A 23,672-nucleotide genomic window follows, 5' to 3' on the forward strand; every position below is an offset into this window, starting at 1 on the left:
TACTACTATATATATATATATATATATATATAAAATTCAGTGTATCTAAAGTATTAAGTCGTAAACATATGACTTGTAAATAATGCTACAAACAAAGTTTAGTATCCCACTTTTGACAGTGGCCTTTATTTTAACAGTGGCGCCTGCAATATATCCCAAATTGGCAATTACTTGGACAAGAGGATTCTCATTTTTTGACGCTATCAAACGCGTGTTCACGCTACTAGTGGGCGCGTGGTTGGACATCTTCATCCAAACAGCAGACAAAATCCTAGCCCTTCTAAAAAAATCTGTTCTGGTTTCCTTCCTCTTTCCCTTTGCTTCAACCTTAAACCAATCGAAGCATCATCCATAAACCAAAAATCTCTGTCCAAAAAAATCGATTTGTTTTTCCTTTTTGGGGAAAAAGAGAGAGAAAAGAAGCCCCAAACATGGGATTTTCAATTTTCTCTCTCTTTCCCGCACTTTCCTTAACTTTCCTTTTCATTTCCCTTAGTTTTCCCACCGCCCAATCATCCCCTTCCTCAATCTACGACCACTTGGAACGCAACGGCCTCCCCATGGGTCTCCTTCCCAAGGGCATAACCGAATTTTCAATCGACCCCGAAACGCACCGTTTCCAAGTAAACCTAACCGAACCCTGCAACGCCAAATTCGAGAACCAGCTCCACTACGATTTCATCATCTCCGGAGTCTTATCTTTCGGGAAGATCGCGAATTTATCCGGTGTGACGCAGCAGGAGCTGTTCCTTTGGTTCCCCGTCATTAGCATACGCGTCGATGATCCCAGCTCCGGTTTGATCAACTTCGACGTTGGCGTCGTTGATAAACAGTTCTCCTTGTCGTTGTTTGAGAGTCCCCGTGATTGCACCGCCGTTGATCCTGATGATTCTCACACTCAATCAGATTCCCAGGTTGCTTCTGCATAAAGCTTCTTGCTTCTCACTTGTAGATGATACTTTTCCCTTGTCTGTTATTATAATTTAGATTGATTTAATTTTATTTTTATAATATGCTATTTATTTTCACAATCTTGCTTACTTTCTCTTAATAGATTCTTGGTGATTCTAATGAGTTCTCGTTTGAGACTCTTGTTTTTGATTTCATCAGATGCTAGCTACCTGTGAAGTTTGAGACAAATAATCAACATATATGTAATTAGTTTGTTGCTGCATATAACAGGCATTTGATTTTGATGTCTGAGAATTTCATTGCTAAATTCTGGAATTCAATATTCTGAAGTACACATACAGACATGCGCAGGCACACACATAGACTGATAAATTTGTGAAAGAGGGGGAGGGGTGGTGGTTGGAGCTCTATAGCTATTGATACCACCATATCTTGGTGGTTGGTGGTTGGTGGTTGGAGCTCTATAGCTATTGATACCACCATATCTTGGTCTCGCCAATGATGTTAACATAATTGCTTTAATGAGTCTGGGATCATGTAGTGGACCGCAAATAATGAGATGATGGCTAATTGAGCTAGCTGAGATAATCCAATTTATTTTAGTTGATTAACTGTTAATCTGTTTGTCTTTGATTGATGTAAGTCTTTTATGTTTTTTTTTAAAATTCCCAATAAATGGTTTTTTATGTGGAACTTTGTGGATGATTTATAATATGTGCTTTTTTATTTTGAATTTAAAAAATTGTATTAGAATGTATTCGCGTGATTCTTATGTGTAAATAGCATCATAATTTTTGCTATGGTTTGATGATTTCCTAATTAAATCCACAAGTTCTATTTGCTCTCTCAAATTAAGATGGTGACTAAATTGACTTTGCCTCTACACCTTCCTCTCTTGTTCTCTCTCTTATATTTCAGAAGCCATCCGAGTTGCTTGGTAATGGAATTGTTGAAGGGGACATGCTAAAGGCTGTATCATAGACTCTGGAGGCAGAGATGTTATATTCAAGTTTCAAGATAGTTCATGAGGCTGTGAGTTTCTCTTCTTGCATCACGAGGCTCTTTGAGGGTCTATTTTGATGGGTTATAAGCTTCCTGTTGTGTGCTTGCTTGCTTGCTGTGTTGTACAGACTATTCCAGCTGATATTTCTGCCTTAGCAAGAATAACAATTTTGGTAAAACTTAAGAGATACAGGTGAAGAGCATTGAGTGTTGTATTGCTGAGTTGAGGTTGAATTGGGGCATGTGGTAAGGTTTGGTTTCACTTAAATAATGTGCTAGAAGTTGCTGTTGTCTATCGTCATCACATCGCTAGACATACAAATATGCAAGTGTTGTGTTGTGTTTCTGTAAATGGAGAGAACTCTTTGTTCTCGTCCTGTCATTGTATCGTTCAGTTAAATATATGATACTTAAGCGAAAACATACTGCCAATCATACTATTATCCCCTCTTTCTACGAGTGCCTTAATATTTCTCTCTTCTTTTTCCTCATCTCATACATCACGCTTAATTCTTTTCCCATTATATCTAATAAGGTGTGATAGGAAATAAACATGCTGTTCATCTGGTATTTTACTCTTGTTGGTTAACATCACCCGCTTGTGATAATTAGGACTTGTAGATTGTAATGAACATGAAAGAAAGATATACTCCTTGTAATGGAATTATGTGTTGAACATATGCAATCCTATTACCATATCTTTGTAGCGTCAAACTTTTGTTGGCCGAGCAATGGAAAGGGTTCAATATTCAGGAATTACACCGTATCTTGAGTTTCCAGTTAGGACTATAGTGCTGACAGAATTTGAAGTGTGTCTTGAAGCAAGATGCAATGTTGTTTTTCTAGTGTCAAACTTTTGTTGGCAGAGCAGTGAAAGAGTTGAGGATTCGGGAATCACACCCTTCTGGAGTTCCTTGCTAGAGAAGTAGTGTAAAGGGATCTGAAATCTATGTACTCAACTCTTGAACCAGAACCGAGGTGCAATGTCATAATTATTGAGAGCTTGCCTCTTAATTGAGTAACAAACTATTTAACAGAAGTTCAACATGACGTGAATGATAACTTAAACAAACCGAAATAGAACAATCTTTTCGTCCCACCATTTGGTTGGGTTCCATAAAGGGAAAGCCAATCAGTCTTGTTTGAATTTTGCTTGGAAGCATAAACAAACTGGCAAAACTATATAATCAGAGGCTAATGGTCTATTTGTCATACTTAGCTCAGATCCTTTTAAAGAAGGAAAATTAATAAATTATGCTATTTACACGGGTGATGAAGTTTTTATACATGCAAATATGTTTAAATAATTGATACATGCTCACTGAATTATATATTTTAAAAAAAAACATAATTAATCAAATGTACACGCGCCAATTATATAAATTTATTTACAAACTGTAATAATTTCATAAAATATTAAACTAAACTAAAATCAACAAGAAAATAAATAAAAAATAATTAATTTAATGTAATTACTTAAAATGAGCTCGTATTAATAATTAAAACCCGTAAATATTTTATGGGATAAAAATCCTAAGAGTAAACAACAGAAGGCATTTCAAATTCGTACAAACATTATAAGTATGAAGTTTACTAAAATTAAGAAGATCGATTACATTTAGTTATTAATTATTAGAATACAAAAATTATTAATATAAATATTATCAAGCGTTATATTCAGAAATAGATTAGTGCCATTGAATATATATTTCTTTTAGGGATTCCAGAAAATGCTTGATCAAACCTTACAAAATATGAAGACCAGCTAAGAGAGGAGATGAAGACGGGGGAAGGCCGACTAAGAGAGGAGAGGAAGACGGTCGAAGATCAACTGAGAGAGGAGAGGCTTTTCGGGGGAAGGGCGACTGAAAGTCCTGAGGAAGATGGGGGAAGGAGAAAGAGAGAGAAAAAAAATAAATTTTATATGAGACAGAGTCATGATTTTTTAATCAACTGAGAGTATTTTAGTCAAATAATATTTCAAACTTATTCTCCTGATCATGGAATAGATAATATCAAGGGGGAGACGGATATTAACCATTCCCTCCCCAAAGACAAATTTGAGGAATTCCTATTCCTCACCTTATTTGACAACCAAACAAGAGACACGGAATGGTATGGGAATGCTATTCTCCCTACCAAACGCGCTGTTAGGGATTCCAGAAAATGCTTGATCAGACCTTACAGAATATGAAAATAAAGTTTCAATTATATTAATTATTTTTCTAAAGGTTCAAGTTAGGTTTAAATCCGTATTTGAATGAAACCCAAACACATGGAGGCACCTCCTAACTTGAAGTTCGAAAAAGAAGATAACAAAAACCATCATCTCATAGACTTGAAAAGACTTGCGCAACTCATAGGATCTGCTACGTGCTAAGTAAGAGTTACCCATTTACACGATGAAATATGGCTGCAATTTTAACAATAATGAACAAACTTTTTTCTAAGGCAATCACTACACTTTTCTATTCAATTCTGTATTTTTTTTTTGAAAACATGAAAACACTGAAGTGTTCAATTTCTCTTATCAAAAAATAAATATTTATTTTTAATCATTATTTACACATAATCGAATCATACATTATTAAAGAAAATAACATTATAAAAAATAAAAAAATAACTCATAAATAGTCAATAATTAATTCAAGTTTTTCCCAATTATAAAGTTGGATTCCATTTGAAATAACATAAAATGAATTCCAAGTATAATCATGCGGACTTTGCAAGCAATGGAAGTAGCTTGAGGTACGCATAGCTTAAAGCTGCCTGCCTTAAACAAGCTCAAGAGAAAAAGTGCTGAGAAATAATGCATGATCGATCCACCTACATGCCCAGACCCAAAAGAGATGATTAATTAATGTATTAAATGAATGAGTGGTATTTATTTTCTAGGACAATAAAATACTAATATGGAAGGATTGAGAAAAAATAATACAGAACAAAGAAGAAACAGCGCAGCTCCCAAAATCAATCATGCCTCTCAAGATTGGATAAAGTCACCAACTTGTCTTGCACATCCCTATCCTGTAAGGTTTTTTGTCAGTTGCGGAATTGGTTTCCACAATAACACCAAAATGATAAGAGTCCACATGACTAATCTAATCAATTTATTGATCATCCATATACATAAAATAGGATCAAATTTGGTTATAACTTAATTGTAAGATGAAGAAAAAGAAGACTATGTATCAGACATTTCTGTGGGGATAATATACAATAATTTTCCATGGCATGTTGGACATTCTGATGGATGTAGATCATCTGCTGGCTGTGGTCCCTTCTCTCTTGCGGGTCCAGGATCTTGGATCTTGTGGTTGTGGTTTAAAGTTTTAAACCCCCTTATATGGAAATAAATAAATCTGCGAATGTTGGTTTCCTTATTTGGTAGATAATTTTCACTGCTGGAGTATGTATGTATGATTGATGTTTTGGACAACTTTGTACCCAACCTCTACATATACCTGCTAATATGGAATTTCAGAAGGCAATTCTACAGCCATATGTCCATTGTTGCCTTTCCTTCTTCTTTTTTTCTTCTTCAGGTTTGATTAATTACTGATGGATCAGCCAAGAGTAATGACAACTGTTAATGGAGGAGGAGCAGGCTCTCGACAACATGCCCTGGAGCTAAAATCCTCCCTTTCTTACGTTTCATTTCCGCACCGGAAAAGCACCCCTGGAGTCGATGTATCTGCAGATGAGGATACAGAGATTAGCATTTTCGATGCCCAGAGATACTTCAACGAAAGTAACAACGACGCAAGAGTGTGCAAAAGGGTGTCCCCCCTTAACCTTCCCAATCTGGATCGCATTTCGTCAGACGGATGTGATCTCTCTGCCTTGTCCAGATTCTCTTCTGCTTCATCAGCTACTGACGGCTACGGTTTTGGCAGGACTTACCGAGTTCGTTCCTTCCATGCAACACCAACGGCTTCGTCAGAGGCTAGCTGGAATAGCCAGACTGGTTTGCTGTCAAATCCTCCTGGTGCCATTGCGGTGTCTATGACCATGAAAAATCCTACCATCGATGGCAAGAAAAAAGAGTCTGCCACTGGCACTGGTACAATAAAATGGCTTTGGGGGCGAAGGTGCCCTTGCTCTAGCAAGAAATCTGTTCAGGTCGAGCCCAAAACATCCTTGAGTTTGAATCAGAAACTCAAGTTAGAGGATCAGAAAAGTTTGGGTACAAAAAGTTCAAGCTGGGGGGATAAACGGGAAGAGATACTACTAGCTTGTAATCCTCAGAGGATCTCATTAGAGAATCAGTTTCATTCTTCTAGCCTAGGACAGCGTGTGGTAGCCTCAGCAACAGCAAGACCCCTGATGATAAGTAATGGTTCCGGGACTGCTGGCTTCACGTTTCCAGTACTTAATCAACAACCAATATCATCCCACGTGAAAATGGCAGTGAATAGAAATAATACTAATTCTCTTGAAGTTGATGATGAGGATACAGCTCGAGACTCGTTGGAGGTGTTCCGACCTTCTGAGGAATCATCATCTATTTCTGTTTCAAAGAAACTGGCGTCCAGAACAACCATAACAGACGATGATGTTGGCAGTGATACCAGCTCAGACTTGTTCGAAATCGAGAGCTTCTCCACAACCACTCAGGGCCAGACGACGCCATATGCAATGTACCATCTTCGAGATGCGTTGGACGAGGCTTCCTCGAGCTTTAATGCAAGAAGATCGATAGCAGGGCCTACCAACGGGTCAGGCTTCGGCTGTCAGTATTCGCCGGTGATGACCGAGTGCTACGAGCCGAGCGAGGCGAGCATAGACTGGAGCGTGACAACCGCAGAGGGGTTTGAGAGAGGGTCTGTTGGGGTATCAGAAGCGGAGGAGGTGAGCATCGCAGCACATGGCAATGGCGGCAAGAAGAAATCAGGGAATGGGTTGTTGAGCTGTCGATGCGAGAAGGCGGTGAGCGTGGGGCCGAACCCTGTCAAGTACGTGCCCCCTCAGGGACCGGCAACTACTACATCAAAGCATGTGGGCAATGTGAACAAGCCACCGCTTGCTCGCTTGTCCCTCCCTTTTGCAGCATAAATCTTTTTTCTTTTTCTCGTTTATTTTCCTATAATTCGTGTGCTCTCTTGTTCTTCTGCTTTGCTCTTATACAGCAAAATAAATCTTATGTTGTGTGCTGCTGATTTTTTTGGGGGATTTCAATTAACATGGACCACAAAATCTTTGAGATCTTTGATTCTTGTTTCACATCATTAATTGAGAATCAATCTATCCCATTAGTATGAATAAACTTCATAAAAAACATTGTTGTTTCTTTAGTAGGTAGGTCTATACTACCTCACCTTTTATTTTTACTAAATGAAGCAAACATAAGCATGTGAATCAGTGTAATGAAAATTACCATGTAGTAATTCAATTTTGTAATTGAATTAATTTGGAGTCATTATAACATTAATGGTGTAATATTGCAGAGTTTCAACAAACCACTAAAGTACTGCAAGGATAAGGCTCAAAATATTTATATATTTTCATCCCTCGAACAGATATCTAATTAAATCTTAATATTATTGTATAATAAGATTATTATTCTATATATTGTTGAAAAAATTTTAAATTCCTGCAAAGAAAATTAAAATATTGTCGTATGTCTTTTTATTTATCACATATTTATTAATCTTTTTTAAATGTACCTTAATAGAATATGTGACAATTTCTTAATTTCGAATGGGATAATTTTTTTATATATAACAATATCAATAATCACAAAAGTAATCTATTCCAACATGCAAATCAACACTGTAGCATTAAATATAATGGTCTCAACAACTTTCAAAGAAAACACTATCACTTTGAGGGGACTTGAATCAATGTATTCAGTATCATCAGTTAAATCAACTATACATTGAGAAGATAAAAGTTTAGACAACTGGCCAGGAAAAGAAACGAATACATAACTTTAAGCTAAGTGGGCAGAAAAAGAAACAAACAACTTGAAAAAACACAGACAGTCTAGATCAGTTTCAAAACTTACCCTTTCTGTTGCCATTGTTAAAGAACAGTAGAAAGATGCTGTATATGGTGGAAAGTCTTCTTTTGTATTTCATTCGCCAATCGGGAAATGTATCAACACCATCATCATCACTGCTGCATTAAGTTGCAATACAATCTCTAATGACTTCATTTCTCATGTTATAGGGAGATCATTGCTTGCATTTGTTTTGCAATTACTTTTTGGCATCATAAAAAAAGCTCAAACAGCAAGTAATCGGCATGCAAAATAGAAGATGACATTGATCTTAAATAAGAAAAAAAGAAACAACGATGACATATGTAATGAATAAAATAGTGGAGATGAGAATGTGCAACGGAATGTCAATTGGAAGAAATGGATTTGTAATCTCACACCAACAGTTATGCGGATGATTGTGTTTTTTTGCAAATCGCAATTGGACAATTTGGTGAACATCAAAAGAATTCTGAGATGCTTTCAAGTAATGGCGGAGTTGAAGATAGATATCCAAAATAGAGTACTTATCTAGGGCTTATGTTGGGAGGTAACCAAAGCTCTCTGAGAATTTGGAACCTGGTGGTGGAGAATTTTGAAGCTAAACTAGCTTGTTGGAAATTGAAACTATTATCGATTGGTGGTAGATTGACAATGCTCAGGACGGTGCTAGGGAGCTTACCGAATCTATTACGTGTCTCTGTTTCAAATTCTTAAGAGAGTGGTTGAGTAGCTCAGAAAAATTCAACGAAGATTCTTGGGAGACAAGTCAATTTTAGGAAGGAAAATTGTTGTTCAAAATAAAAATTCAGGAAGGAAAGTTCATTATGTTGATGGGGGGTGCGTTTGCAACTATAAAGACCATGGGGTCTTGGAGTGATTGATCTCAAGACCAAAAATAGAGCATTGTTGAATAAGTGAATATGGAAGTATGAAAATGAAGCCCTTGGAGGTCCATCATAGTGGAGAAAGCCCTTTTAATATGATACTAATTCCGGAAGGCAACAGGAAGATGTCAATCATTTGGAAGAATATTATTAGCAACCTATCCCCTAACAGTTGTTTCTTTTGTCATGTTACATGAGGGTTGGGTTTTGCAGTGAAAAACTGGAAAAGCATCTTATTTTGAAATGACAAATGGATTGAAGGAACGAGGCTTAGCTAGGTACGTCTTGTAAGAGTATTTGCACTTATAATAAATAAGATAGGAAAGTTAATTGAGTTCGGGTTCTAGGACAACAATACTTGGAAGTGAAGGATTGAGTTGAGAAGAAATTTATTTGATTGGGAGAAGGAATAGCGGAACACTTCTGTCTCTGCACCTTGGAGAATTTCATAATGTGTGAAAAGTTAGAGGACAAGGTGATATGGAAATTATCACCATGTGGTAAATATTCCGTTAAGTCTTTGTGCAGGTTGGCAACGACAAACAATAGCACAAAGATTCTTGGGAGCAAATACGGGCAGGACTCGCATCTTATAATGTTAAAGTATTTCGTTGGCAAGTGTTGAAGGGAGGGGTGGAGGCGAAGGAGGAATTAGCAAGGAAAGGAGTGTTGAGTAGTACTGCTAAAACATGCCTGCTGCGCAATAAGGAAAAGGAAACCTTAATTAACCTCTTGTTCAATTTCATGGAACCAGAGTGTAGAGAGCGCAAAGGTATGGTATAATGAAGCTAGAACATCGACAATGTAATATCTATTAAAATTGTTAAATCTTCATTTTTAAGATGTATTTCCTAACATCACAATGATATAAAATTTTGTTTATATATTGATTAGTTATTTTTTTGCATAGCATTTGCTTAATTTATTTCTTTCAAATTACTTTTAATCATAATAGTAACAGAATTTACAAATCCTCAATCTTTAGATGTTACATCCTTTGAATTGTTTATTAATTTCTTCCTAATTGAGTCGAGAGAAAACTAAGTGCTTGGTTCTTGATTTTCTTTGAATTTTAGGGTTTTTGAATTCATTTTAATTAATGCTTTTTGAATTGAGTTCCAATTTTAATTTTAATTTTTTTTTGGTGAAATTCTAATTATGTGTATATAGATTCATCGAGATTTGTACCTTTATTCATTTTCTTCTTTCATTTTCACACCCCAGAATTTTTAAATTTTAATTTAATTTTATAGAAAATTGGGCAATGAAATCTTACGTTATCGACAAGGAAGCTAAAGCTACTAAGGAAGATATCAGACTTGTCGTTTGTATTCTTGTATTCTCGTTATTGATGCCTTTGTGATCACCAAGGTTTGATACAATCCTATCAAGAAATAGTTGCTTCAATATGTTTTATTTCTTTTCTTTTTCTTTATGCTTCTGTCGTGAGATGATAGCTTTATCAGCACTTAACTTGGCACTTGCTACACCAATCTCAATTCCAGCATTCATATGAACCCCACAGTGTGTATTCTGTGCTATCACACTACCAACAGTGTTTGTCATAAAGCTTATGATTTGGGTCAACTTTGCCATGTCTCTGAGCTAAAAAGCTACCAAAAATCTCCTTAGCTGTTCTCTTGGCAATACAAACAACATCCTCATCAAGAGTTATTTTCCTACTATAATAAACTCTTCAATTCCTTGCCTTCCAAAGATACCAAATGCTGGAAAACAGACACAGATTTATGTCCAAGGAGAATTCATTCCCATTGAGAGTACCTCTCCTACTACAGTTACACGTACTTCAGCTACTCCTGAAAGGGTATCCATACAAAGCTGCAAACCAGGCTGGCTAGCACATTCTCCCTCCAAATTTCGGCAGCTACCAAGGACAAACTTGCAAAACATGATTATCTTCACTTCTCGCACCATCAAGGATCAACAATCATGTTCCTCGTGCACCTCTCCTGCTGCTCATCACCTTCTCCTGCTCATATAACCAGATGAAGACTCGAAAAACATGTTCCAGGGAACTCAAGTTTTCTGGATCTATCAATAGTCATCTGCACCATATTCACATCTTGATTGATCACAGCATCATCATGTATCACTATAGTAGTGCTAAACACCAAAATACCACCTAATCTATGAGACAAAATTCTCTTTCTTAATCGGATGAAAGTTGGAAAAGGGGAAAGTATTTTCTAATTGCAATGTCACAACTACTACAGCAACAAGTTAACAACCACTAACTTACTGAAAACCACAATCACTCTGTAAAGCAACTGTAGTTTTTTCACCTCTGCTTCTGCGCTCTGGCTTAGAAAGTAAAGAAGTAAAAAGACGTTTCCTCCAGAATGCTAGCAAATATAACTTAAATACCAAAATTGGCTGCTCTGCATTGTACTTTACTATGCCCTGCTGCTAACCTCAAATAACCTGATACTTCCCAATCAGGTCTAGCTTATCGCTAGAATAATTGCTAATCTCTTTATTCCAAAAGAAAACATTCATGAACCATGCAGTTAGTTTCAAAACTGAGACATTAAGGAGAAAAATCAGAAAGTCAATGAATTCCATGCCATACTTTCTGCTGGTTGCTTGTGAGTAGCAACAACAAGAAGCTGCAGCATACCTAAACGCTAATGTCTATTACAGCCGCAGCTAGGTGCTACAATCTTATAGCTTGCGAGCAAGCAGTAAGGTTCACAAAAAAGATCAAAAGTTCAAAATTCAAAAGAAAAGCCTAGTTTAGAACTTAGAAGTTCAAGGAACAATATCCTGCATATTGAATTGATCATAGCTAATGCATCCACACTCACTATTATTGTAATTATAATGCTAAAAGTTTAATGTGATCAACTAATTGTAAAAATGAGATGATTTCAGCTAATGCATCCATGCCTTCTTTGAGTAAGATATTGAAAAGAAGTAGCTAATATGTTTCTTTCTATTTTTAAGATTGACTGGGCAGTCAAAATCTGATTTACAACATAAAAATATTAGGACAATTTTTTAAAAGCGATTTCAGTGATGATTCCCAAGTTCCAAGCTTAGAGCAACGAAGCACTTCTGTAATCAACAGAATGAAGCACTTCAAAGGTCCTGATAATGCCTAAACTATATCTACTTATAATCCATTATTAAACCTTCTCAAGTGTAATAACATCGTAAATCAAGACACAACTGATAAGAAAATTGTTGGACATTTTCAAATGAATATGGGATACAATCTCATTTCAGAATAAAAGTAAAAGTTATAAGTGTTGGAAATTAGAAAATAAAAAAAGAGTTATGTATGTTGGAAATAAAAAAAAATCATGTTTGTTGAAAAAGATCAACAATTGTAACTGTTTGAATAAAAAGAACCTTCTTTTAACAACAGAACGTATAACGGAAAACATTAATATCTTTTCTTCTTCTCTTAAATATTTTCTAAGTTTTTTTTTTTATATCATTTCATCGTAGAAAAAATTTATAAAAGTTTGATAATCTTGTTATACTTTAGTGAATATATTATTTGTACAAAATACCGTCAATCACTAGCTTTCTTATATCTTCGAGGTTTATATATCGGTAACTTTTTTGCACACTATAGTAACCTTTGGTATGAAGAAAGTGGGAACACATTTCTCGTAATATGCCGAATTAAATTACATTGTAATATTTGTTTTACAACAAACCATTACAAGATTACAATGTAATCACATTACAACCAATAGATGAAATATAATTGCAGTCCAAAACTAATACAATCAGATTGCATTACTCTCTACAATGTTTTTAAAGACATTTACCTTTTAATTTTGTTATTTTGTTAAAAATATTTTATAATGTTATAATTTGTTTTTTTTATATAAATTTCGAGAATGTTTTTTAATTATTCTCAATAGTCATAGTAATTGTCAATAAAATTTATATTGTCTTTTAAAGGAAAAAAAATTAAAATAAAATATATAATATAAAAAATTATATTAAAATAAAAATAAAATATATAAGATTATAATAAAATAAAAATAAAACATATAACATTAAAAATATATTTAAGAAATAATATTATATAAAAATTAACAATAAAAAATACAAATATATTAAACTGGCATTTTAATAAATATGAATAATTCTAGAAATTGACATTACATTTCTAGCAAAATATTTGTAAACTAAATGCTGTAATGTTATCTTACATTTTAATCATAATTTTACTTGTACACCAAATGTTGCAACGTTATATTTCTTACAATCACATTGCTTACAATGACATTGTTTACAATCACATTATTTGTAATCATATTATATTGAAAAGTACCAAACACCACCTATAAGTGGGGACGAATAAAATCTTAAGGACAGTGGTATTGATACACGTCTTGAAGCCAATTTCTACATTTTCCAGTTCGGTGTTTTAACGATCTTAAGGTTTTATTTTCTTCTCAACAATGGCTGTTGCATGTGGAACATTAAGAGAATTGAACTCTAACTTTGTGAAATTGGAGTAGTTTGATGATAGTAACTTTCTAAGATGGTAGAAGATTATGCATTTCCTATTATCAACATTGAAGGTTTCATTATTTTGACAAATTTCACAGATAGCTTCATGAACATGAATGGATGGCATATATGCCACTAAATTTTAGAATTTAATAGCTTCAGGGTAGTATAGTTGCAATGACCTTAAACTTTTAGGTCGCAAGCCAAAAATGTCAAATTGTTCATCCTTTTCAACAACATTTAAACTTAAAGGTTAAATTATGCAATTAATCTTTATACTATGCAAAAAGTATAGATTTAGCCTCTATACAATAATTTGTGTGAATTGAATCATTTTACTTTACTAATTTTTTAATTTCAGTTCTTAACTTTAATCCTGTTAAATTGGATCGTTAAGTATGTCGATGTAGTATTTTGATCAAGTTGACATGGCAAAACATTTATCTTGTAAAAAAAAATTAAACTTTTCACATGAGTTTAACAAAGAAATTAGAAAAAACACCCTAACTCTAAATTAAAAATTAAATGAGATGAACAAAAAACCATTAAGAACTTTCAAAAAAACAAAACAATTAAGAGAGAAAGAAAAAAAATCTACTGTTGAAGAGGGACGATCAAGAGAGGGAGAATCAACTGATTTTGAATTTGGAATTAAAGGTAGGGAAAATAATGGGTTTTCTTTCTGAAGATTCAACTAGTTTTTGAATCAACAATTTTTTTTTGAAAATTCAACTGGTTAATATAAAGACTTTGTTGCAATTTCATCTATATTTATTTCTTTTAACCACGTAGCAGATCTAGTGCTGACTATCTGCTCAGCAATTGCAAATGCAGACTTGGTTTTCTCGGAAACTTGAGACTTCTAGTCCATTTCCCACACTTTGTTGTTCACCATGGTTGTGCCAGCATTTATTTTCTCAATTAAACCAATCTTCTGATCCAAAAAAGCAACTTTGGCAGCGGCAATTGATGTGAACTGATGCTTCTCATCAAAGGCCTTTGTATTTAACCGATTGAATTTTCAATGAAAAATTGTTAATTCAAAATCAGTTAAATCTTCAAAAAGAAAACCTATTATTTTCCCTACCTTCAATTCCAGATTCAAAACCAATTGATTCTATTCTCTTCCCTCTTCGGTTGTAGATTTTTTTTCTCTCTTATATCGTATTTTTAAGTTCTTAATGTTTCTTGTTAATCTCATTTAATTTTTAATTTAGGGTTAGGTGATTTTTTTTAATTCTTTGTTAAACTTACATGGAGAGAGCAATTATTTACTAGGTAAACGTTTTGTCATGTCAGCATTATATGACGTCAGCTCTATTAATGCAACATCAGCTTAGTAAAAAATGTCACATCAATATACTTATGTTTGAGTTAGATACTGAAACTAATAAATTAACAAAGTATAAGGACCACATTCACACAAATTATTGTACACAGGTTAAATTCATACTTTTTGCATAATACAGGGACTAATTACATAATTTAACCAAACTTAATTGATGCCATTCCAAAGAAAAACATTTGTTCTTCATTTTAACAGTCATCAAAACACTGCCCGAGGGCTTAAAAATAATGCATACTTGTCTTTAAACAATAGAGAATATTCATTGTCAATTAATTGACTGACACTAAGCAAATTTGGATAATACTTGGCACTAGAATTACATTTGAGACATACTTGGTGCCTGCAGGGGTAGAAATAGCAATTGTACCCTTGCCTATAGCCTCCAAGTAGTCTCCATTCCCAATTTCAATTCTTTCAAACTGACATTGATCAAGGGAAGAGAATATGGAAGCATTTGGTGTCGTGCTTGATCAAGCACTGTCAAGGAGCCAAGTTTCTGAAAACTTTTCCAAAATGCCCTCGGATGCCATGAACAACAATTCTTTTGTTGTCTCAACTTCTTCTGTCACTTGAGCTTGTTGATTTTGTTGATTTGTTTTGTTTTTACAAACTCTCTTAACATGGCCTAACTTATTGCAACTCCTGCATTTGACATTAGGCCTAAAACAATCAAAATTCTCTGAATGATTTCCTTTTTTTATAATAGGTGCAGGGAGGATACCCGTGTTTCTCACCTTCCACTTCTTGATTTGTAACAGGTTTTCTATCTTTGTCTTTCTTGTCACCATAAGACTTCTTACCATTGCTTTCTAGGACTGTTTTGTCCTTGAACCTAGCTGGCAAAGCTGTCTCAATGTGCTCTTCAAGTCTAATTTGTTCTATCTCCTTTGATCAAAAGCTTGAAGTGCATTAACCAACTCTTATAAGATCATCATTGTTTTGATTCCTCAAGAGCTGTAATTTTTTACTCAAATCTCTCAAAAATGCTTACAAGTACCTTTTTCACAATTCTTGCATCTGACAACTCAGCTCCTATAAGCCTTACTTGGTTGACAATCTTCATGAGCTTATCCACATAATCCTTCACTATCTCATCCTCTTTCATCTTCAGCACTTCAAATTGTCTCATTAGGTTTATAACTTGCATTTTCTTGGTTCTATCAAAACCATTAAACTCTTATTTGAGCTTTTTTTTTCTTTTCTCTTTTTTCCTTTTTTTTTCTTTTAAGATTGCTACTGATCTCTTCTTTGAGCTTGTCCCAAGCTTCTTTAACTGTTTCACAAGCCGTTTCACAAGCCATGATTTTTGTGAAAATGATGTTTTTCACAGCATTGTGAATGTAGGACAAGGCCTTGTATCCTTTAGCCATATCTTCACTATGTTGTCTTATTTGGGCTATGGTGGGATTGGCTCTTAGTGCCAGAGGCTCACCTCCTTGCTCAACTACTTCCCAGAAGTCAAATGCTCAAAGGAAGGCCTTCATTTTGACTGTCCAAACAACATAATTTTCACCATTGAAAACTAGTGGTGAAAGGGATGAAGTGCTACCACCTGAAGCCAAGTTCTGATAAAGTGTTTTTGATTTTATTTTATTTTTTTGTGAAGGTTTTCCAAATTTGCTAATAGGCCTTTAAGACCATGAAAGCTCTGATATCATGTTGTTTTTTTGAATAGGGGTAGGATCAACACAGCATATTAAAAAACAAGCATGAAGAACATAGTAAGTGAAGTATTTTTTCTTAACAATAGGCTACTTCTGATGTTCATTCATAGAAGGAGAGATATACTACAAAACGTATATGGCAAGCTTTGTACAGTATGTAGATATTTAATTATATGCTAACCATTACATTAGTAAGCTATTTAGCTGTCATAAACTTGAGAGTAAGCAGCCGTCATGGTACAAAATAACAAAGCATAGACCTTTGGTTAATAATATGTCTTGAGAGAGTCTTCAATGCACCTCTTAATTCAGCAATAGAGACAGCATTGCATGCAAAATTTAGAGACAAAGCTATGGTTGAAGGCAATGCAAAGAAATGCTATGGTGATACAAAAGACAAAGGGAAGAAGGGAAAATAACAGCAGACTACAAGGTAGAAAAGGCATATACCCTCAATACCCTCATTGCAAGAAAATGAACCAAGTAGAAAATTTTAGGCCAGGAATGAGATGTAGAGGCTGCAATTAATTAGGACACATTGAAAAGGTTTTTAAGAATAAAACAAACCCTCAAAGCTAGCCTGCACAAGTCACAGACAAGGCTGATGCAGTAGACGAACAATTGTTCACGGTAAAAAGTAGCACAACAAACAAAAAGAGTGAGACTTGGCTAATTATAGTGGTTGTACCAACCACATGACACCAAATGCTGCACTATTCATCAATCTGGACTCCTCATACTGGTACAAAGTTAAAATTGACAATGGTGAGTGCCTACATGCAAAAGGAAAAGACACTGTTGTAGGAGTATGTTATTGATGTAGTGGTTACACTTGAGATCAGTCAAAATTTACTTAGTGTAGGCCAAATTATGGAAAAAACTATGCCTTAGTTTTTTAAGATAAGACCTGCACTGTGTATGAGCCTACTGGTACACTGCTAATGATTGTCAGTATGAAGAATAAGAGCTTTCCACTAGAATTGAATCAATTATGCATGCATGCACATTCAATTATCCAGTTCTAAGGTACATGTATCTTGGCCGATAATTTTCTTGTGATAGATCGATAATTTTTTATATAAATAACAATTACTGTTATTGTATAAAAAATTTAAAATTTCGCATTCAACGTAAAGAAACTAACACATAAATGGTTCTCTAGTAGCCATTTTGTCATGCCATTATCTTCTAACATTTCGCCTGCATTGAAGGTCAAAAGGGTGGCATTGGTTGAAATACATATGAAACTTTTTTGTTGTTTTGAAATTAAAGTAAGAAGACAGGAGTATTAGTAATTGAAAGCAATGATGGAAAGCAAATGCAATGAAATATATACCATCCATTGAAAAGAATGAATAAATGAAGACAGGAGTATTAGAAATTGAAAGCAATTTACACACAAAAACAAAAATGACAGAGACCAACCGGTAGAAAAACGGTGACCCTTGGGGAGTGGACTTTGTTGAGTGGCTAGGCCCAGTTAGTTGACGTGGCCAGCTCTAGGTAAACCTAAAGGAGTGAACAAGAAAATGGGTAATTTATGATTGAGTTCAAACTTGGCTTAAACTGCTACAGTTTTTACTAAAACCTAAGTTACTTTCTAACATCCCCACCTCTGAGACCAATCATTTAGAGGTACTCTCTCCCTTTCCTTTTGATAAACCCACACAAAGATTTATTCACAAATGTTAAATCTTTAGCTTAAGCACTATATATGTTCATTCTATCTACTTCTTCCTATATACTTTCTCTTTCTGTGTTCATGTTTTGTTGCTGATTAAGAACTAAGAATAGATGATTTAAATTTGCTTTGTTGTATCTAATTGTACTCCTCTTGTGTTTGTTTCTGCCTTGTGCACTAAAGAATAGAAAAATCTGCGCAGTTATCACGTTACGACTGAGTTAATAAAATTTTAGGGAAGGGTAGCAAGCACCTTGAATTGGATTATGCATCCTTCAGTTCATAATCTTATTTCTCCTTGTGTAAGGTAGGTAACTAACCGATGGAGTCTGCTAATTGGATCCAAATCAAGCTTAGTCAAGCAAAATAATTTTGATACTTGAAGAAACCCTATATGAGCTGGAATCTGAATAGGTATTACTAGCAGTAACATCTATTAGTTCCCTGATCCTAAACTTGTGCTTGTCTCGTTTAACAAGAAGTAATTGAGTATTCAAAAGACCAAATGAACATCTTTTATAACTAATAGATAATCAGTTAGCAGTAGATAGCTTTCATATTGTTTGCAGCAATTAACATGGCAAGTGAATGGTTGTGATCTCTTGTCCATCTCTGTGTCAGTAATTTTTATTTGGAAAGGATGTTTTTGAGATATATTATGGCTCGGAGGTGATCTTCTCGGTGCAGTTTACTTTCGAATCCTTGTCATTTCAGCAAGGGTTATAAGTCCAATAATTAAAGTAGTTGAAAGTACTTCTGCATAAGAACTGTGTTCTAAATCTGAATACTATTGATTGCCAGTGTGTGAACTAAAAACTTGTAGATGTGCTCTCGTTCTAACTTTTATTTACTTTGTTTTATGAACATTAGTTGTGGGCAGGTAGGATGACTCTGCTTTCGAGAATTAGGACAATACTGAAATCCAAAGAAGAGAAAGCATTCATAAGGAATGGAAGCATTTTATTACAGGAGCTCGTTGCCTTTTGTAATGGCAAATGTAATCCTATTTGTGGCTTCTCTGCCAAGGAGCTCAAGAGAGCAACAAACAACTATGACCTGCGACGAGTTTTACATAAGAATAGATTTTACAAGTTCTACAAAGGTCTTCTGAGAGACCAACCAGTGCTCATTAAGAAGTTTAAAGGCAATTTTGAACGATGCGAAGTTGTTTTCAATGAGATTGTGGTTGCATCGCTGATGAGTGTCCATAAGAATGTCTTGAAGTTGTTGGGATGCTGCTTAGAGACTAAAGTTCCTACTCTAGTATTTGAATTTGCAGAGAGCGGAAATCTTGGTGATCAAGTTTCTAGGCAGAATAATAACTGTCATTTTCAGCCTTTATCATGGAGATGTAGATTAAAAATTGCAATGGACATTGCCAATGTGGTTGCTTACCTCCACACTGCATTCCCCAAGCCTATCATCCATAGAGATATCCGCTGCTTGAATATCTTCCTGAGTGAAGACTGTACGGCCAAACTATCGGATTTCTCTGTGTCAAGGTCATTTTCTGATGATGAAGTGGATGTAAAGGATGAAGTGCCAGAAATAATGGGACTTACTACAGCTGAGTATATGGCTAAGCAGGATGTTTGTAGCGTTGGTATTCTTATGTTAATTCTTTTGACTGGACAAAATGAAATCTGCAAAGACCCTCTTGAAAACAATAAAAGAATCTATATAGCAGATTACGTTAGAAAATATGACTTCGATGAGATTTTGGATCCCATGATTTTCAAAGAGATGTTGCTTGAGGAAGTGCAGCAAGTGGAAGCTTTTAAAGCACTTGTCATGAACTGCATTTGCGAATCAGCAGGAGATAGGCCAACAATGACTGATGTGGCAAAGGAGCTCAGGCGGATTAATCAAAGGAGCTTTACGCAGGATATTGTCCACATTACAAACTGCAGAGATTCAAGTTCTCCAACAAATATAGACTAGCCTAGAACTTGAGATCGATGTGTTGTTGGAGAAATTTTTAACACTGTTAAAACCTTATGTTTAGCTTGGGTAGTGTTTAGTCAATAAAAACTGAATGTTCATGTTATTAAATTGTTAATGTTTAATGTGCACAAGAAATCCGATAATACAAAAGATCCTAAATTCAAAACTCAAAATTAATCTGTCATTAGCTTTTTAATAGTTGTGAGATTAAGAATTAGGCGATTATTGAAGAGAGAAGATAGAGCAAGCTACCTGTCATGTCGTTGAAATTTTGGAATTTTTTGTCCTGAATTTATCATCTATCGAATGAAGAATACAGCAGAGTTCATTATGCAGAACATTTGCAGATAACAAATAATCATACTCTAGTTTATCATGAAGCAAAAAAGCACCAGACTCTAGGACTCAGTAGTTTGCAAATAGCTCAAAATCTGAAGCAGGTAAACCTGCAGCTTCAGCAGATGTAGAAGTCTTACCCTAATTATCCAGGAGTACAGCATTGACCCTTTTACTACTTGAGTTTATCCAGCTTAAGGTTTGAAAGCCGCAAATTTCAAATTTGCATTTACCCACCCCACATAATATAGATCAAGAAATCCAAATTGTCCTCTTGGGGCATTCCTATCTTGAATGGAAATTCGGTTGCATCCACTTACTTTGTCCTAAACAAGAAAGCAGATGAATCCATCAATATGCTGCAACCATTTGTTTCTAAACGCCATGAAAAGTTCTATCAGATATGAAATTGTTGTATTCTACCTATACAAGAACTGTTTTATGTCTTTTATGAGGCAGGCTAAAACTGCTATACGGCTGCATCCTTGCGATGTTGTGTTTTAGTAGATGTAGGATAAGTATGAAACAGAGCAAGTGAAGATAGTTTCGTTATAACAGTAGGCTACATATTTCTGATATGCATTGACTTAGTTTGTATACATAGCAAAACTTAACAATTAAGCTTTGAACGGTAGCTAGGCGCAAAACTTAACAATTAAGCTTTGAACGGTAGCTAGGCACAAGAATACATTCTAATCATCACATAAGTCATTCACTAGATGCATAGCTATCATAATTTGACAGAAGGCTAGCTGTCTTAAGACAAAATGGTCACATATGATCCTAAGGTTAATAGCATGAACTAACGTGGTTTTCAATGCAAGTCCTATTTCAACATGCGACACGCTTGTAAGAAAAATGCCACCAAACAAGAGAGCAGGATTTTCCTCCAAAGGGGGCAAAGATATATTTACCTTTGTTCATTAACCAATAGAAACATAAATCTCAAGCTCGTTGTATTTTGGACTAGTACAGTAACTACAATTAAGTTGAATTATTAATATGCCAAAGAATTTCTACAACCAAGAGCTTTAATCCAAAACCAAAACTCCACGACATTATCCCGATTTTTAATATGTTTTGAGTCAAAGAATTCGGTAATTATTGAAGAGTGAAGCCTACGGAAGCTGCCTTTTTCTAATAAAACTATTATGTTTTCCTTATGGAAGTTAGTTTCACCCACGTATGCCATTGGCTCAGACCATTGCAATCAAAGCTTTGCACTTCTGATCAAAAATTAGACTGTACGTGGGAATTCCACAGATGCCTGGGAAGACTCCTACATCTGCTGCAGCTGCAGGTTTTACCTACTTCAGATTTTGTGCTATATGCAAACTCCCTTTCTGAGTCCTAGAATCTGGTGCTTGTTTTGCTGCTTGATTTCGGATTAAACATTCACAGGTACTTTCTTTACGCGCCAAAATATTTTTATTATAGTTGCATGTTTTGCAGTTTTATCAGTTTTGTTCTTGGATTCTCTGTAGAAAAATAACCGGACACTAAGCTTTTTTACTTTTTTGGGGTGCAAATTAAACTGGATTCTTAAACTCAGTAAATCTTGAAGAAGCTACTTTTAAAATTAAGCACTTATCCAAGAAAAAAAATTGCTTATTAAAGAAGAAAGAAAAGGTCAATAGGCATGCATGGTTCGCATGGAGAACTATCTGAAGCAAGGAAAATGGGCTGAACAATACGCATTTTGCTTGACCAAGTCGATGTCTAGGTTCAGCAACTCAAATGATATAAAAATACTAGGATTGATGAGGTCCAAGCTATCAACAGAAAATCTGCTTTTTTTTCCTACTTTATTTTTCTGATATGATCCTCTTTATGCACTTTTCCTGTACTGCTAGTAGTAGTAATTTCTTATAGTTTCAATTGACAGGCAAGATGAATTGGTGTTTCAAAGTAAAGAAGAGATCAAATGATGAGACATTTTTCATGGAGAATGGGGCAATGTTACTAGAGGAACTTATTGCCTTCTGTAATGGCAAATCTAACCCTATTCAAAACTTCTCTGCAGAAGAGCTGAAGATAGCAACCAATAACTACGGTGAAGGTCGATGCTTTCTGCGTAGTCATGACAACTTTAATTCAATTGTAGATTACTCTGAAACAGTCCTCCAAATGTTAACAGAAACCTATCCTGAACGAACATGGGGTGCTGACTATTACAACTTGTATGAAGGCTATTTAAAAGATCGGCCAGTTTCTGTGAAGAAGTACATTAGCATTGATGTTTTGAGTAAGATTTTCAAAGACATTGCCATTGGATCTCAAATGAGTGCTCACAAGAATGTTTTAAAGCTTTTGGGATGTTGCTTAGAGACCAAATATCCTATTATAGTGTATGAATTTGTAGGCACAAGAATCTTATCTGATTTTCTCTGTGATGCTAATGGAGCACAATGTCAGCCACTACCATGGAGATGCAGGTTGAAGATTGCGGTCGATTTAGCTAGTGCAGTTGAATATCTCCACACTGCCTTTTCCAAACCAGTGATCCTTCATCGGGACATACGATCCTCAAATGTCATATTAGATCAGGACAACGTTCCAAAACTGATTGATTTTGCACTATCCATATCCATTCCTGAATGTCAATTACATGTAGAAGAGTTTGAATCTAAGTATCTTCTTACCCTTGATGTTTTTAACTTTGGTGTGCTTCTACTACAGCTTTTAAGTGGAAAGAAAAAATTAGAACACTTACCATTTACCATACGAATGGATAGCCTGGAGCACCTTGCTGAGAACAATCAATCCAGTGGTGTGATTGATGATAGAATAATTGAAGAAGGAATCGAGCAGCAGCAGTTGTTGGATTTTGCAAGACTTGTCCGTAGATGCTTCTCTGAAGAAACAGGTGAGAGGCCAACAATGATTGAAGTGGCCAGAGAGCTCAGACAAATTTATAAATGTTTAGTATCACCCTCTTAGCCTAGCCTCAGGCAGATATTTATGCAGCTTCTAGTTTGTTTCAACTTTTTTGGAAAGTCAACAAGGCATGAAAGATTCTGCAGCGCTTTGTTTTAAATGGCACGAACATGAACCTGTCTTAATCTGTTGTGAGCCTAAGAATTAGGTAATAAGCATCTCTCCAACTATTTCCCTTAATTCAAAACACTATCTGGTTGGGATGAAGAAAGAATTGAATTTGTTATGCCACTCTGAATGGATTTTTTGCCCCCCTTTTCTTATGGCGGGGTGTTTTCTCTCTGTATATATTTAACTAGGGAGGACATCTAACAAAGAATAATTGTTGAATTTAGCATTTGTTTTCTTTTGCTTTGCTTAATTTGGTGATATGCAAACTACTTGAAATAGGAACATATCTGTACTACATATGGCTTAATTTTGACAACTGCATGTTTGGAAAGGTAAGAGGCAAGCCAAGGGTGAGTTCAAAGTGGATCACACTTTA

General features: G+C 35.0%; 4 protein-coding genes across 5 annotated transcripts; all 4 read left to right on the forward strand.

Annotated features, from left to right (window-relative positions):
• LOC18599285 lies at positions 267-2,382 on the forward strand. 2 transcript variants are annotated; one of them, XM_007029194.2, is made up of 2 exons: positions 267-914; positions 1,834-2,382. In XM_007029194.2, the coding sequence occupies exons 1-2, from the start codon at positions 432-434 to the stop codon at positions 1,891-1,893; spliced, it is 543 nt and encodes a 180-aa protein (XP_007029256.1). In that variant the 5' UTR covers positions 267-431; the 3' UTR covers positions 1,894-2,382. The 2 variants fall into 2 exon arrangements, with proteins under 2 accessions (XP_007029256.1, XP_017977775.1); XM_018122286.1 differs by having other exon boundaries at positions 274-914; positions 1,831-2,382.
• On the forward strand, positions 5,048-7,124 carry LOC18599286 (protein PHYTOCHROME KINASE SUBSTRATE 4). The gene has a single exon (XM_018120728.1). The coding sequence runs from the start codon at positions 5,476-5,478 to the stop codon at positions 6,967-6,969; it is 1,494 nt and encodes a 497-aa protein (XP_017976217.1). The 5' UTR covers positions 5,048-5,475; the 3' UTR covers positions 6,970-7,124.
• LOC18599288 (non-functional pseudokinase ZED1) lies at positions 17,849-20,081 on the forward strand. Its single transcript, XM_018120796.1, has 2 exons — positions 17,849-17,922; positions 18,839-20,081. The coding sequence occupies exon 2, from the start codon at positions 18,854-18,856 to the stop codon at positions 19,907-19,909; it is 1,056 nt and encodes a 351-aa protein (XP_017976285.1). The 5' UTR covers positions 17,849-17,922; positions 18,839-18,853; the 3' UTR covers positions 19,910-20,081.
• On the forward strand, positions 21,298-23,509 carry LOC18599289 (non-functional pseudokinase ZED1). The gene is made up of 2 exons (XM_018121215.1): positions 21,298-21,649; positions 22,134-23,509. The coding sequence occupies exon 2, from the start codon at positions 22,139-22,141 to the stop codon at positions 23,186-23,188; it is 1,050 nt and encodes a 349-aa protein (XP_017976704.1). The 5' UTR covers positions 21,298-21,649; positions 22,134-22,138; the 3' UTR covers positions 23,189-23,509.

This window comes from Theobroma cacao, chromosome 5, assembly GCF_000208745.1.
Source record: "Theobroma cacao cultivar B97-61/B2 chromosome 5, Criollo_cocoa_genome_V2, whole genome shotgun sequence".
Classification (NCBI taxonomy): domain Eukaryota; kingdom Viridiplantae; phylum Streptophyta; class Magnoliopsida; order Malvales; family Malvaceae; genus Theobroma; species Theobroma cacao.